At 47.0% G+C, this 12,775-nt stretch overlaps 3 protein-coding genes across 3 annotated transcripts; 1 reads left to right on the top strand and 2 right to left on the bottom strand.

Annotated features, from left to right (window-relative positions):
* Positions 1-55: 55 nt before the first annotated feature.
* On the bottom strand, positions 56-1,987 carry GGS25DRAFT_477272 (uncharacterized protein). Its single transcript, XM_049259838.1, has 4 exons — positions 1,722-1,987; positions 1,247-1,657; positions 1,086-1,176; positions 56-1,018 (listed from the first exon to the last, which is right to left on the bottom strand). Exons 2-4 carry the CDS (start codon positions 1,275-1,277, stop codon positions 244-246), a joined length of 897 nt encoding a protein of 298 aa, XP_049120394.1. The 5' UTR covers positions 1,278-1,657; positions 1,722-1,987; the 3' UTR covers positions 56-243.
* Positions 1,988-2,311: 324 nt separating this feature from the next.
* GGS25DRAFT_137407 (nucleic acid-binding protein) lies at positions 2,312-8,065 on the bottom strand. The gene is made up of 3 exons (XM_049256281.1): positions 7,522-8,065; positions 3,069-7,454; positions 2,312-3,006 (listed from the first exon to the last, which is right to left on the bottom strand). Exons 1-3 carry the CDS (start codon positions 7,942-7,944, stop codon positions 2,464-2,466), a joined length of 5,352 nt encoding a protein of 1,783 aa, XP_049120393.1. The 5' UTR covers positions 7,945-8,065; the 3' UTR covers positions 2,312-2,463.
* Positions 8,066-8,305: 240 nt separating this feature from the next.
* Positions 8,306-12,185, top strand: GGS25DRAFT_477268 (uncharacterized protein). Its single transcript, XM_049259837.1, has 6 exons — positions 8,306-10,211; positions 10,423-10,767; positions 10,827-10,874; positions 11,017-11,129; positions 11,198-11,466; positions 11,523-12,185. The coding sequence occupies exons 1-6, from the start codon at positions 9,023-9,025 to the stop codon at positions 11,779-11,781; spliced, it is 2,223 nt and encodes a 740-aa protein (XP_049120392.1). The 5' UTR covers positions 8,306-9,022; the 3' UTR covers positions 11,782-12,185.
* The last annotated feature ends 590 nt before the right edge of the window (positions 12,186-12,775 follow it).

Here is a 12,775-nt window from a genome sequence, read left to right as displayed (position 1 = left end):
GACCCCTGTCCTCGTGGTTCTTGTCACTGTTGTCAGACAATGTCAGTTACTGACAGTCAATAACTACTTAGTACTTGCTTATTAGTCAAACCTTCAACTTTGAACTGCCTGCCTAGTCTCATTCTCATTCTCATTCTCATTTGTTCCTCTCATTCATTCTACACAGCCCCATCACTACTGTTAAAAGATGCGCGTGTTACTATATCAAATGATCTTTGTTTGGTAAACACAACTTTTAATAGCTCACGCCCTGTTCTCAGGCGTGCTTTCAGGCGTCCTCGTCAGCTCGTGGCTTTCGGAACTTTCTCCATGCCGTTCCACATCACTTGCTCTACCGACCCGAGCATCCCGAGTATCCCGAGTGTTGTCTATGCCTCGCTTCACTTCCTGTATAGCTCTGAAACCTTCTTCCAATAAAGTACCCGACTCAGGATCTCGGTCATCTGGGAATAACGCGTACTGGGGTCCATATTTCTTCAACCCGTTCTCAAATTTCAAGTACGCCACACCTTCATGAACCAGCTGCCCGATGGCGAGTCCAAGCAATATCGTGGCTGTCGTCTGCCCAAAATCCCAAGCGTTTTCACTTTCCCCCTCCAGGTACGGTTGATTCTCGATTCGTAGCTTGATCATCATATACAGGTGTAGTGGGAACTGCAGCCCGCTGAGGATCAAGAGCGGTCTTCGGAACTTGGCTGAGCAGAACAACGCACCCAACATGACTAGTAGAAGCCATATCGCCGTAGTAGCTACGTATCCCTTGTCTGATACTGGATGGCCTGCGCTTGACATCGAGAGTCCGGTAGTCACGTAGCAAAATCCGGGCTCCTCCGCCGTTAGAGACCATTCGTCGAGTCGAATTTCGAGGAAGATGGTCAGCGCTAAGAATAGAACGGCGAATAAGTACGAAACGCGGAACCGAGGAGTCCAATGTGCTGGCATGAATCTGTGCAGTCGGTCTTTCGGTGCTTTGGTGTTCGTAAAGGTGTAGCAGACAAGTGCTGCCGCGTTCGAAATGCTGTATGGCCACAAAAAAGATCAGCAACCTTGCAATGCAGGTAACGGTTGGGATGGTTAACACTTACCCGACGAAACTAACGGTCTCGAAGACCAAGCGTGTGTGGTATAGGTCAATAGCATGGCCATGCGCAAGTGCCGTGATGATGAGCGCGATACCTTTCCAATGATATGATTCTCAGTCAAGTTGCACGCGGAGTAAGGGGTCGAGGTACGTGGATTGGCATACCGGTAATCATCTGCAAGTCATTTCCCACCATCAAAATGGAGGACAGGAATCCCAAACGCTTCTTCGTACTCTCATGCTCCGCGGTACCCTCCGGGTGCTTGACATCAAGCCGACCAAGTTTCGTCCAGAAAAAAACCCAGATCGATAAGCTGATGGAAATGAACGCCTGCACACTGAGACCTAACAAGACCTACCCTCCCATCGAGAACATAAGTATGAGAAAAACGTGATCACATTTCAAGAATCAAGAAGGAGACTTACGCCAAAGCCTGCAATGTCAGGCATAGCCTCGCCAACCTTCTCACATTGCGTCGGCTCCCCTTGCAGTCCCGAGGGCTCGGCCGCCTCCATCGCTGTTCCTTATTTCGCTTCTTCTTCTCTATTCGAGTGACGGATCGGAGGCAGGTATAGGTAGGTAGCTTAAAGCCGCAAACCAAGACACTTGGCGAGCGTCAGTAGGGCTGAATGATCTTAGATTGCCAAGTTCGCCAAGTTGTAAGTCGATTGGCGAATGAATGTCTTACGAGGAGACGATACCAAGCTTTCCCAAGCTTTTTTGGTGGTTTTGATTCTCTTCCTTTTTTTTATTTATTTATTCATCTTTTTGTTTAAGCAACTTCTTATATAATCTCAACATCTTACATACACGATATATACCATGTTTTTTTATATGTCTGCCTGCTGCCTATGTATCCCCGTTCCGAGAAGCCATTGCCGATCTGATACTTTTTTTGTGGTGGCTGGTGGGGGGGGGGGGGGGGGGGGGGGGGGGAACCAGCTGAAAAATCCAGGAGCCTAAAAATGATGAGCTGGCAGCAGCCTGGAGATTATTACAGGGGGGGTTCTTAAATAAGTGGCTTCTGCAACTATCGTAGACTTTTCTCTTGAAACTTTGGATCGATTTTGTTTCCATGAACGAATAACTAGAGGTGACGGTTGCTGGCTAAGCTGAGCCAGGCCGGGGTATGTATGTAATAACTAACGGGTGGGAATGATGGGTTAATAGATAACTACCGATGAGTTGTAAACGACACATTCGAGCGTCTGAGTGCCTACTTACCTACTTAGGTAGGCAGGTATGGAGATTGCTTCACGCGCGAGAATCCATAAGGGCCCACGCATTGTTAATTTTATTTTCCTTTTAGTTGATCCTATTTTATAAGAGGAATAGAGGGTATCACGACTACCTACTAGGTACCTAGTACATTCCCTACCGCTTACTCGTCATCATCCTCATCATCTTCGTCCCCCTTTGCCGCCTTAGCCTCCGCCTTAGCCCTTACCCACTCAGCAGCCTTCGCGCTAACCTTCTCACGGCTCTTCGTGTCACCGTTCTTCACCTCCCAGTCCGCCCAGCGCTTGAACCACTTCTTAGCCGCGCGAGCCTTCAGCCCCTTGACTTTGGTGGCACGCTCGAATATGTCGCGGATGACGGTCTTGTCCGCACCCGGTACGTCCTCGTGGTCGAGTAGTTGGTTCCAGAGGTCGAAGCGCTTGGGGAAGCTGGCCAATAGACCCTCGAACATGGTGCGTCCCAGCTCCGGGTTTCGATGTGGCGAGGTGAACTCTAACGCCGCAAACTTGACCATAAGCGGGAAACGCGCGTGGTTCGGAAGTGCTTGCGTAGCACGCGACAGCAACGCGCGCGCACGCTCGGGCTGGTTCTGTACTGCGTGCAGCCAGTGCGCGTAGTTGTACCAGACTTCGGGCGACTGGGCCCCAAACTTCTTGACGAGGGCCTGGAAGAGCTCGTCGGCTTTCTATAATTATTGGTCAGCCTAAGTTTCTAACGAAAGGGTGAATATGAATGAATATAGCTTACCCCGGCCTTATCTTCCTGAATATAAATACTTGCCAAACGCTGGTGAACTTCCTGTTGGTCATTTACTTGGCAGGCTCGCTTGAAAACTTCATCGACACTGTCTTGGGTTCCGAACCGAACCTCCAAGTTTAGATAGGCGATCCAGACGTTGAGCTTTTCTGTCTCTTCAGTGCTGTTAATAGTCGTAACGGCACGATCAGCTACTTCGCGAGCCTTTGCAAGCTCACTGACTTGCATCTGATGAGCCATGTACTCAATCCATAATGCGGACGAGTTGGGTTGGCGATTAAGGAGCTGCTCGTAATCGACCGCTGTTCTTGGGCCAAATGCATCCAAGTCACCGCTCCTGTCCACTTCGATCTGCGGCTTTCGTCGCTTCTTTTTCTTCTGATCTGTGTTCGCATTCGCGTCTGACTCATCATCCGCCGCATCAACATTATCAAGCGCTTTTGCAGACCAGTCAAACCCGCCAGCGTCGAGAGGGGCAACATCATCATCCATCTTGGTATCTTCATCATCACTTGCCTCATCTTCATCATTATCAGTTCCTTTGATGATCACGGTAGCCCCAGCATCTTCCATGTCAGTATCGTCTTCACTGGCTTCATCTTCGTCGTCGAATAATGCAGCGCCGGCCTCATCATCCTCATCGCTCTCGTCGACGTCCATGCCATCGTCGTCCTCAAAGTATGAGGGCTTGAGGCCGAAATTGATCCGTTTCTTCTCCTTATTAAGCTTCAAGATGATGGCTTTGACTACGTCGCCCTCGCTAAAGAGCTTCCGCGCATCTTCGACAGCCTTCTCAGCCATTTCGCTGCGATGGCATAGCCCGCTAACGTTCGCGGAGCCTTCAATGACGATGAATGCACCAAATTCCTCAACCTTTCGGACTTTCCCGATAACTATTTGGCCTTCACGAAGGTCCGACCAGTTGGTGAGCGAAACAAACTTATTGTCGACCACCGAAGACTTGAGGCTCATCTGCACGTGGCCCAAGGTGGTGTCGACTGATGTGATGCGGCCCTTGACAAGCTGGTCGATTTGGTACTCGTCCATCCAGTCTTTTAAGTATTTATCCGAAAGATCGGATATTTTAACCATAGCCGTAACATTTCCACCAAGACTCACGAACAACCCCTTGTCAGAAACGTTCTTCACAAAACCTCGTAGGACGTCCCCTGCATTGACTTGGGCTGTTTTGGTAACCTCACGGTCTTTGACAGGCAGAGAAGAGTTCAACACTCTTGAGGGACGTGTCGAGAGTCGAAGCTTCTTGTTGCTTTTGTCAACGTCGACAATTGATACCCTGATGACATCGTTCTTGTTATATGACAAAGTGTTTGCCTCGTCATAATCATCACTGATATCAATCAAGTGAACCGGTCCAGAGATAACGTCACTGAGTTGCACTATAACCTGTCGTTCATTGATCTTGGTGACGCGAACGGGAAGGACCATGTTCGGCTTTAATTTCTCCCAAGTGAGGTTTGCCGAGGAACTAGAAGAGCGTGCTGAGAGGTCTAGACGCCTTTCAGCCGCGTTCACCGACAGAACGCGAACTTGTAACGCCGATCCAACTGGGAAGGCAGATGCCAAATCGCCAAGCTGAGATACGTCATCAGATATTTCCATGGTGTTGATCCTGCCTCGCACATTAGGCGAAAGGGTCACCCATAGTGAGTTTTTCTCCACGTTGTTTACGAAACCAAGATGCGTAGAGCCTAGTTTTAGATTGTCGTATGATATTGTTAGGGGTGAATCTTGCTTTAGATCGCTTGGCTTCGCGGATAACTCGAGGACTGTATGAGACGAACGATGCGTGATAGGCAAAAAGCGATGATTCCTGGCATCGTGAATACCCAGAACCCGAACTTTGATGGTGTTATTTGCTCGGAAAGAACTCAATGGTGCCTTTGGATTCGATATTTTCTTCCAAGAATCAAATACTTGAGAGGCGTCTATGCGACCTTGTACATTGTCGGCAAGTTTGACGTTCAGCTGTGTACTCTTAACAGATGTAATCTTCGCCTTGGTGACTTTTCCGATGAACAGGTCATCCATTGATGAAATGGTTTCATCTACTGGGTTTTCGATCTTGTTTGATAGATCAGAGGCAGCGCTGTCTTTGGGGACTTTGTCTCCCTCAAAAGAAGATGAAGCAACAACAATTCTGTCATGGTCCGTATCGATAGAATCGATCTTAACAAATATAGGCTGATACTTTTCCAGCCCGAAGCTCTCCTTCTTCTGATCTTCCTGTAGCAATTTCGACTTAGGTAGTAAGGCGGTAATATGGCCACAGAATTGAATGAAAGCTGCTGTGGCGGTAATATTTCTGACGAAACCTTGTCGAAGTTCACCAACTTTAGCTTCCTCCAGGGACGTAAGAAGCTTCCCATCTTGGCTGGCCTTGATGAAGCTAGGCTTCCTTGACAATGCTATGTACCGACGACCTTCGTTCTTGTCCAGTACTACAAGATCATTGAGAACTTGTCCAACATGGATGCGTTTCAAGGCAGATTGGCACTTGCTGGGTCGATCGGCTAGATGCCATATTGGCAACATGGCCTTCAATGAACTGCCGACTAATTCAACAAACACGTCATCTTCGGTCTTCTGAACAACTTTAGCAGAGACAATTTCTCCAAGTTTGAGCTGCTTTAGAGCTATCTGCTTGTCGAGACCGAAGGCAGATGGGTCTTTGCAAGAAAGGAAGAGCTTTTGAGCCTCGACGTCAAAACTCAAGACGTGGACACTGACAACTTGGCCAACTCGGAAATGTTCTTTTGGGTCTTGAATGTAGGCCTCGCTCATTTCCGATACAGGCAAGAACCCGCTGAGAGACCCGTAAAACTTCACAATGGCACCATTGTTGAGCACCTTGATGATTGTACCCGGAATTTGCAGACCGACAGATACCTCATCGAAGGACTTGAGAGGAGTTGTCTCAGAATTAACGAGGGTTTTCTTCAGTGTGAGCTTGACCTGTCTTTTAACTAGATCTGTCGACAGGACTCGGGCTTTGACCTTGAGGCCTTCTCGAAATTTCTTTTCTGGATGCTGTAGTCGAACGTCTGCCATGTGCATTTCCGGGACAAACCCAACAATGTTTTCTGCAAGCTTGATGAGAAGACCACTAACACCGTCTTGGTTTATCATCAATTTCTCAACCTCCCCATGGACAATTTCGCCAATGGGTATGTCTTCAATTCGTAGGAAGGGCTGCTCTAGAATATGTTTCTCGAATGATAGGTGAAACATGCCATCGATGGCGTTGTATCCTACCACCCGGCCGCGATGTATAGAGCCTGTTTTGAAGGGACCAGATGACTCGGAAAGAATATCGACCTTGCCGTCTTTGACTCTAGATATGTGCACAAACCCAGGTACTCCTTCGATGCCAATATCGACAAATAGACCAATCTCTGGATCGACCTTAGTGACGGTACATTTCTCTACCACTGAAGATATTGGGAGAGCTTCCATGGGTAGTTTACTCGAAGAAGTCGACATTGAACTCAAGGATACCACGTGATCCAGGAGAGAAATGCCTAGTTTTGGGTCTTGGGCTGCTGGGAAATTGCATATTACGCGGGCCTTGTATTTCTTCCCAACCTTGAACTTGGATTCTAGATCTAAGGCTTTGGGACCAAGGCCTGAATGGATCAAATCAGCCGTGACATCTAACGATCCCATGATCTTGCCGATTATCCCACGTTTGGCGATGTCAGATACCATGAACTCTACTGCGGATCCTGGCAAGAATGAGTTGATCGTAGTCGCTTCCGACGGAAAGTTCTGAACCTTTCCAATCTTTTTGGGGAGAGTGGTCAGCTGCGCAACCTTGCTGTTGGCGCTTTTGCCCGTCACGAGACAGAGAACAACACCCCCAGGCTGCATTTGGGAGTCAGAAATACCCTCGGCCAGCTCTTTCCGGGGTAAGAATCCACGGAGATCTGAATCATGAAGCCCAAGTTCCATGACGAAACCGTGGTCCTCAGAACTAACGACCGTTGCCATTACTGTGCAGTTCGGGACAACATCCTGGCTACTTAAGCCCGTATTCGTGAGATCTGGACGTAGCGATAACCCAATATGTTTCCTAGGTTTCGCGGAAGTGGCCGTCGACTCTTCGATGGTTGATGTGACATAAGCGCGGAGGTACTGGCCGATTTTGAACATGTCCTTCAGGTTAAGACCATCATCCTCAGCATCATCTGCTTCTTCCTCTTCGTCCGCGGCTTCGGCTGCTATCTTGTCGTTCAAAGCAGGAGAGATGGCCGTAATTGGCACATGACCAGAGAGGTTGTTGGGTAGAGCGAGTATTAATTCTAATGGATTGATTTCGGCGACTTGACCAAGGACTAGAGAACCTTTAACCAATCTCTGGATATGATTGTAAGTATATAATGAATGAAATTGGGAAGAGGAATGAGGTTGAATTAGAACATACCTTATAGTTGAGACTTTCAATCTTTGCACCTTCTTCATCGTCATTGGCACCTCCAAGTTTCCCGTCCTTCGAGGGCTTAGATCTTCTCTTCTTGGGGGCTCGTTCTGGCTTCTTTATACCCTGACCAGACTCCTGCTCGAAGAGAACATCCTGTTTTGCCTGTATTGATATCTGCTTATGTTCAAGGGGCGTAAGGACGCTACCACCACCACGAGGAAATAAAGGCTCTTCTTCTTTTAAGCGCGAGACCGTAGTTGCAATTGCAGGTTTGGGATTCGTAGTCGGTTTCGCATCTTTCGCATCTTTCGGAGCAGATGTCTTGTCGGACTTGGATCGTTTCGACGGTCGCGAATCACTTTGCGCTTTGGGTGCTTTCAACACTGAAGATGCTCCAGGGGCATCTTTCCTTTTTAGTGAGCCCATTGATACGATAGAATGGACATCAACTTATGTTAGGTGTATATTGGCGCTTGTAGTTAGGAAATCTGCATTAGAACATTTCTGGCCCAGACATCTAATAACTTTTTTTTTTTCCTTAGCTGCTCGTTATCGGTTATCGATAGACTTTGAAGTTAGATAAGACTAGTTACATAAATTTAAGAAGGGGCCCACTCACCCCACCGTAAATACAACTGTACTATGCCGTATGAACCTCCAACATCGAAGGCTTCTAGTGGCAATAACTACCTAGTACCTAGTTAGTTAGTAGTTAACTGCCTAGTAGGTATTGTACATTTGACTTTGGCTTTCAGGGGGGTAAAGTTAGCATGCTAACGTCCCACCGGTCCCACTACAGCTTGCAGCTCCGAGGCTCAGGGTAGGTTTAGCAACTGGAAGGTTGGTATGCAACCTATTACGAGTAGACACCTTACTGCCTGACAATCTCAAACCTTTTTTAACAGGCGCGACGCATAAAGGATTTACAACTTAAACTTATTAACAATACAAAATAACAAATAACAATAACAAATAACACACAAATAACACACAAATAACACAAACTTGCTAACTTGACTCAAGTCGGTCTTTTACGGAGATGATAATACCTAATAAGCATGAGCCCTCGAAAGCGTATAAGGCCAAATCCTTCTACTGAAGATAAGAGTAATGCCACTTTACCTGCGACTTTACCATCACAGGCCAATAATTCCATTGCGTCACTATCCTCGAAGTCGTCAAAGTCGTCAAAGTCGTCCAAATTGTTATTTTCGCCTACAACTCCATCAATGCCACCCGCGAAAAAAGATGGTTCAAACACGCCTTCATCTTCTAGAATCAATGATATAAAGCAGGTCTGTAATCTACCAGATGATTTATCCATCTATTCATTCATTCATTCATTCATTTATATGATTCGTCGTAAAACCAATAATCCCCAAAGAGCTCCTTGCTGACCGAGGCATGCCATAAACCTTAGGTGCGCAAGTCTCGGAGTTGGTATGGTTCCTGGCCTCGAGTACCCAAATCCTCTGCTTCGACCCAAGTATCTCATCAAAATATCATGGGCGGCACACTACGTCCCGATGCTTCTCCTGACTTTAGCCGCTTTGACACCAAGAAGAGCGACACTTCGAGCATTCCTGATGACCAACCTACGAGCACACCTCCTAAGATGTCCGAGACGGTCGTGCAATCTGACCAAGAGGGTAGAAACTCTACAATAAAACCTCAGGAAGCGACCAAGTCTGATAGTACTAATGGGGCGGATGCACCGAAGGATCGAGGGACACCTAGCACAGCCAAAGGCAACGAAGAAGTAAAACCATCGGTAGAAGCAACGCAGCAACCCCAGGCCTCTGGCTGGTTGGGATGGCTCGGTATGTCATCACAAGTTTCACAACCGCCTATGGCAGACGTACCGAAGGACGAAGTTATGGAAGTTGATCCGCCAAAAGAACCCGAAAATGTGCAACCAAATCCGCCTGAGCAAACATCTCCCGAACCTACACTCGCGCCGGGAGATGATGCTGGATCTACAAAGCCTGCAACATCATGGTTCGGCTTCTGGTATTCATCAGCACCGGCCACGACGGTACCAGTACCCTCGGCGCAAATGACCACCAATCTTGAAGTATCAGCCCAAGAGTCTGCCCCCCAGAATACGGAGGATGTGGTCATGGAAGATGCTCCACAGACAAAAGCGTTAGAAGTTGCCAGGCCGTCCGGAAGTTCAACCTGGGCGTTCTGGTCAAGAGATACATCAGGCCCAAAGGATGAGGCGAAAACAGCTGGTGCCTCGGAGCCTGGCGAGCTTGCTATTATTGGAGATGGGTCTGAGGCACACCCAAAACGCTCAAGTAGTGCCGAAGTTGATGGGAATCCTTCGCTTGTGAAGGAACCTTCGAGTATGCCGAAGGAAATTCCAGCCAAGGCAATTTTATCTAAGCGGAATAAGAGGGTGCGACCACAATCTATAGACATAGATAATCCGATTTCCAGACCAGGCACTCCGCATTCCGACATATCTACCAAGACGACACCGTCGAGATCAACTATTCCGACACAAAGCAAGTCTTCTGCACAAAATTCGCTTCTACCCTCGTTTCGTAATACGTACCGGATGAAGAACAACCCATCTATCATTAAGCAGATTACGCAGCTACTTCTACGAACCCAACAGCCCCCCGCAAACCACGTTTTCCTTGTCAAGGAGCCCCCCAAAATAAAGAAGGCTGTCGCTATTGGTATACGGTACGTATGGAGATTTATCCATTTGGGACTCGTCCCAAAACTTGGCATTTAGTCTTGCGCTCTCAGTTTTGCTACCTTCATAGAAGCTAACGTCTTTGTAGTATGTCGCAACGTTTCTATTTTGTGTATCCTTGTCTTATCTTGCATGATGGAACATGTGTTGTTGGGAGTAAGTTTCGGGCTTTTGATCAGGGGACTAACATGAAGCAGACGGTCTTTTCCCAGCCTCATATCTCAGGCCGATGATAGGTCAACCCACTGGAACTTCTATTCGTTTCGCGAACCATGGTGCCGACGCGATTAGAAGATGGGCGGATAGCCATGGCTGTGGTGACTGCGAGATAGAAAAAGTCGCTCTTGAGGGCGAGGGCAAGATCGGAGAGAGGGTCGACAACCTGTGGAAGCTTCTTCTTAACTGGGTCGACCACATCCGTGGCGCTGATCTTATTGTTCTAGCCTGCCATTCCCAAGGGGTCCCTGTTGGTTTAATGCTACTCGAAAAGCTGATAGACTTAGAGATCGTAACCCGCTCCAGAATCAGTGTGTGCGCTATGGGTCAGTAAACCATATCCTTAATAACCAACGCGGTACTTATGACTGACCTTGGAAATTAGCGGGTGTTTCTCTCGGACCTTTTCCTGACTACAAGTCCGGTATGGGTAGTAAGTAATTTTGAATCACTTAAATCCTCCCGTACTTTTCTTTTGGGGCTATATACGCACCTTGCGAAGCCTATGCAGGTTTCATTGCCTAAGAACAGGTCCCCAAGGTATGAACAATCATTATTGACCATAGGTGCTGCAGTGATCATGGGTTCGGCTGCCGAACTTTGGCAGTTTGCAGAGCCGGACAGCGACATATCCAAAAGATATCAACATGCGCTCGAGGTGGTTGTTGGCTATGGTGCACGTATTACAGTAAGATCTTCCGATTCTCAGCCCTTTCCTTATCACCGTGCTATTTTATTAGATGCTAAGGATTGTAGTATATTGGTAGCATCGACGACCAATTGGTTCCATTAGAATCTGCGATATATGCGCCTGCATCGCATCCTTATATATATCGTGCTGTATTCATAGATGGACGAGTTCACGCTCCAGATTTCATAGCCCATCTAGTTGGGTTCGCACTAAAACTTCGGAATCTGGGAATCTCCGACCACGGGCTCATCCGTGAGCTTTCCGTGTCGCTTGCTGGAAGTCTCTATTCAGGAGATGGCCATTCGAGGCTCTACGACGATCAACAGGTCTACGAGTAAGTCCCAAGCAAAATCGTTGCGTACATGAAGATTACTAACCTACCTACCAAAGCCTGGCCCTAACGCATGCTCTCGAAACAACTGATGTTTCTGGCGTGCCCTGCCGAATTCAAAAGCCAGACAAATTAGTGAATCCCAACCCCTTTTTGCTGCCGTGGATTATGCGTGGGCTATTGGAAGAAGAGTTTGTCAAGACGGAATTATACTCAGAGACGGCTGAATTGCTTCAGCAGTTTGATGATTGGTCACCTAGCACCAAGGCACTCAAGGATGTCAAATACAGACTTGAGGCTGTCCGATCAAGGCTCTAGCATATTTGATCTACGCAGTCTGTTTTCAGCAATTCAAATAGACTACGTATTATCTTGTGGAGTTTGGGCCGGTTATTGGAAACATTGGAGGAGTCAGGCGGTCTGGTTTACCTATGTAGTACATACCTTTGTGCATACCTACATATGTAGGTAAACACGAAGTGGATATCCTCTTGGGTCACGATAGTTACTTCGTACCTAAGGTCAGAATGTATTATGTGCGTTGGCATACATTGATGGGTCGGTGGCGATATACATGCATAATTCTCCGGGCGTTCTACTCATGTACAAAATATTTAATTTATTCAATCAATCTTAGCTTAACTCCTTGAGAGTCGAGACCTTTACACACACTATGTATTAACTACATATGTATTTACATATCCACGTACATAAAATGAAATGGGGACTTGAATATTAAGATAGACAAATTCATTGACTAAACGAAAGGGCGGAAAAGACGGGACGGGTTCAACCGAAGTTGGCTCATTTCCTATCAGATCAATGCTCTTGAACGAGACCACGCAATAAGTAAATGAGTATTAAATTATAAATTTATAACTAAAAACCCGATTCAATGTTCAAGTTGTATACCACTACATCAAGGGGCTGTTGAAGTATTAGTTACATATGTATGTATGTATGATTAAACTCTTTCACGAACATGTCAAATATCAGTCAGCCTTGGATCACAAACGTTTCCCTGTCAGTGGATTTACTCAGGGGTTATAATTGGTGATGCAAGTAGCACTAGTATCAGGCTACTAACCGGTGGTACCGGTCAAAGGTTCGAATTAACTGTAATAGTGCAGATTATGTTTTAGCGCATGCTTTCCACCAATGCGGCTGCTGCGTTGTGACGTGCATACTACATTGTATCACTACCTAGTAGGTACTGTACAATACCTATCTGATCCTATCATATTTCCTGTAATAGTGGCAGGTACCAACTAGCCAGTCAGCTTTTTCAACGCTGTTCAAATGGAATACTAGG

Source organism: Hypoxylon fragiforme (assembly GCF_022984875.1).
Source record: "Hypoxylon fragiforme strain CBS 206.31 chromosome Unknown GGS25scaffold_2, whole genome shotgun sequence".
Taxonomy (NCBI): Eukaryota; Fungi; Ascomycota; class Sordariomycetes; order Xylariales; family Hypoxylaceae; genus Hypoxylon; species Hypoxylon fragiforme.
The sequence above is the reverse complement of the archived record's forward strand: the minus strand, read 5'-3'. Positions and strand labels throughout refer to the sequence as shown.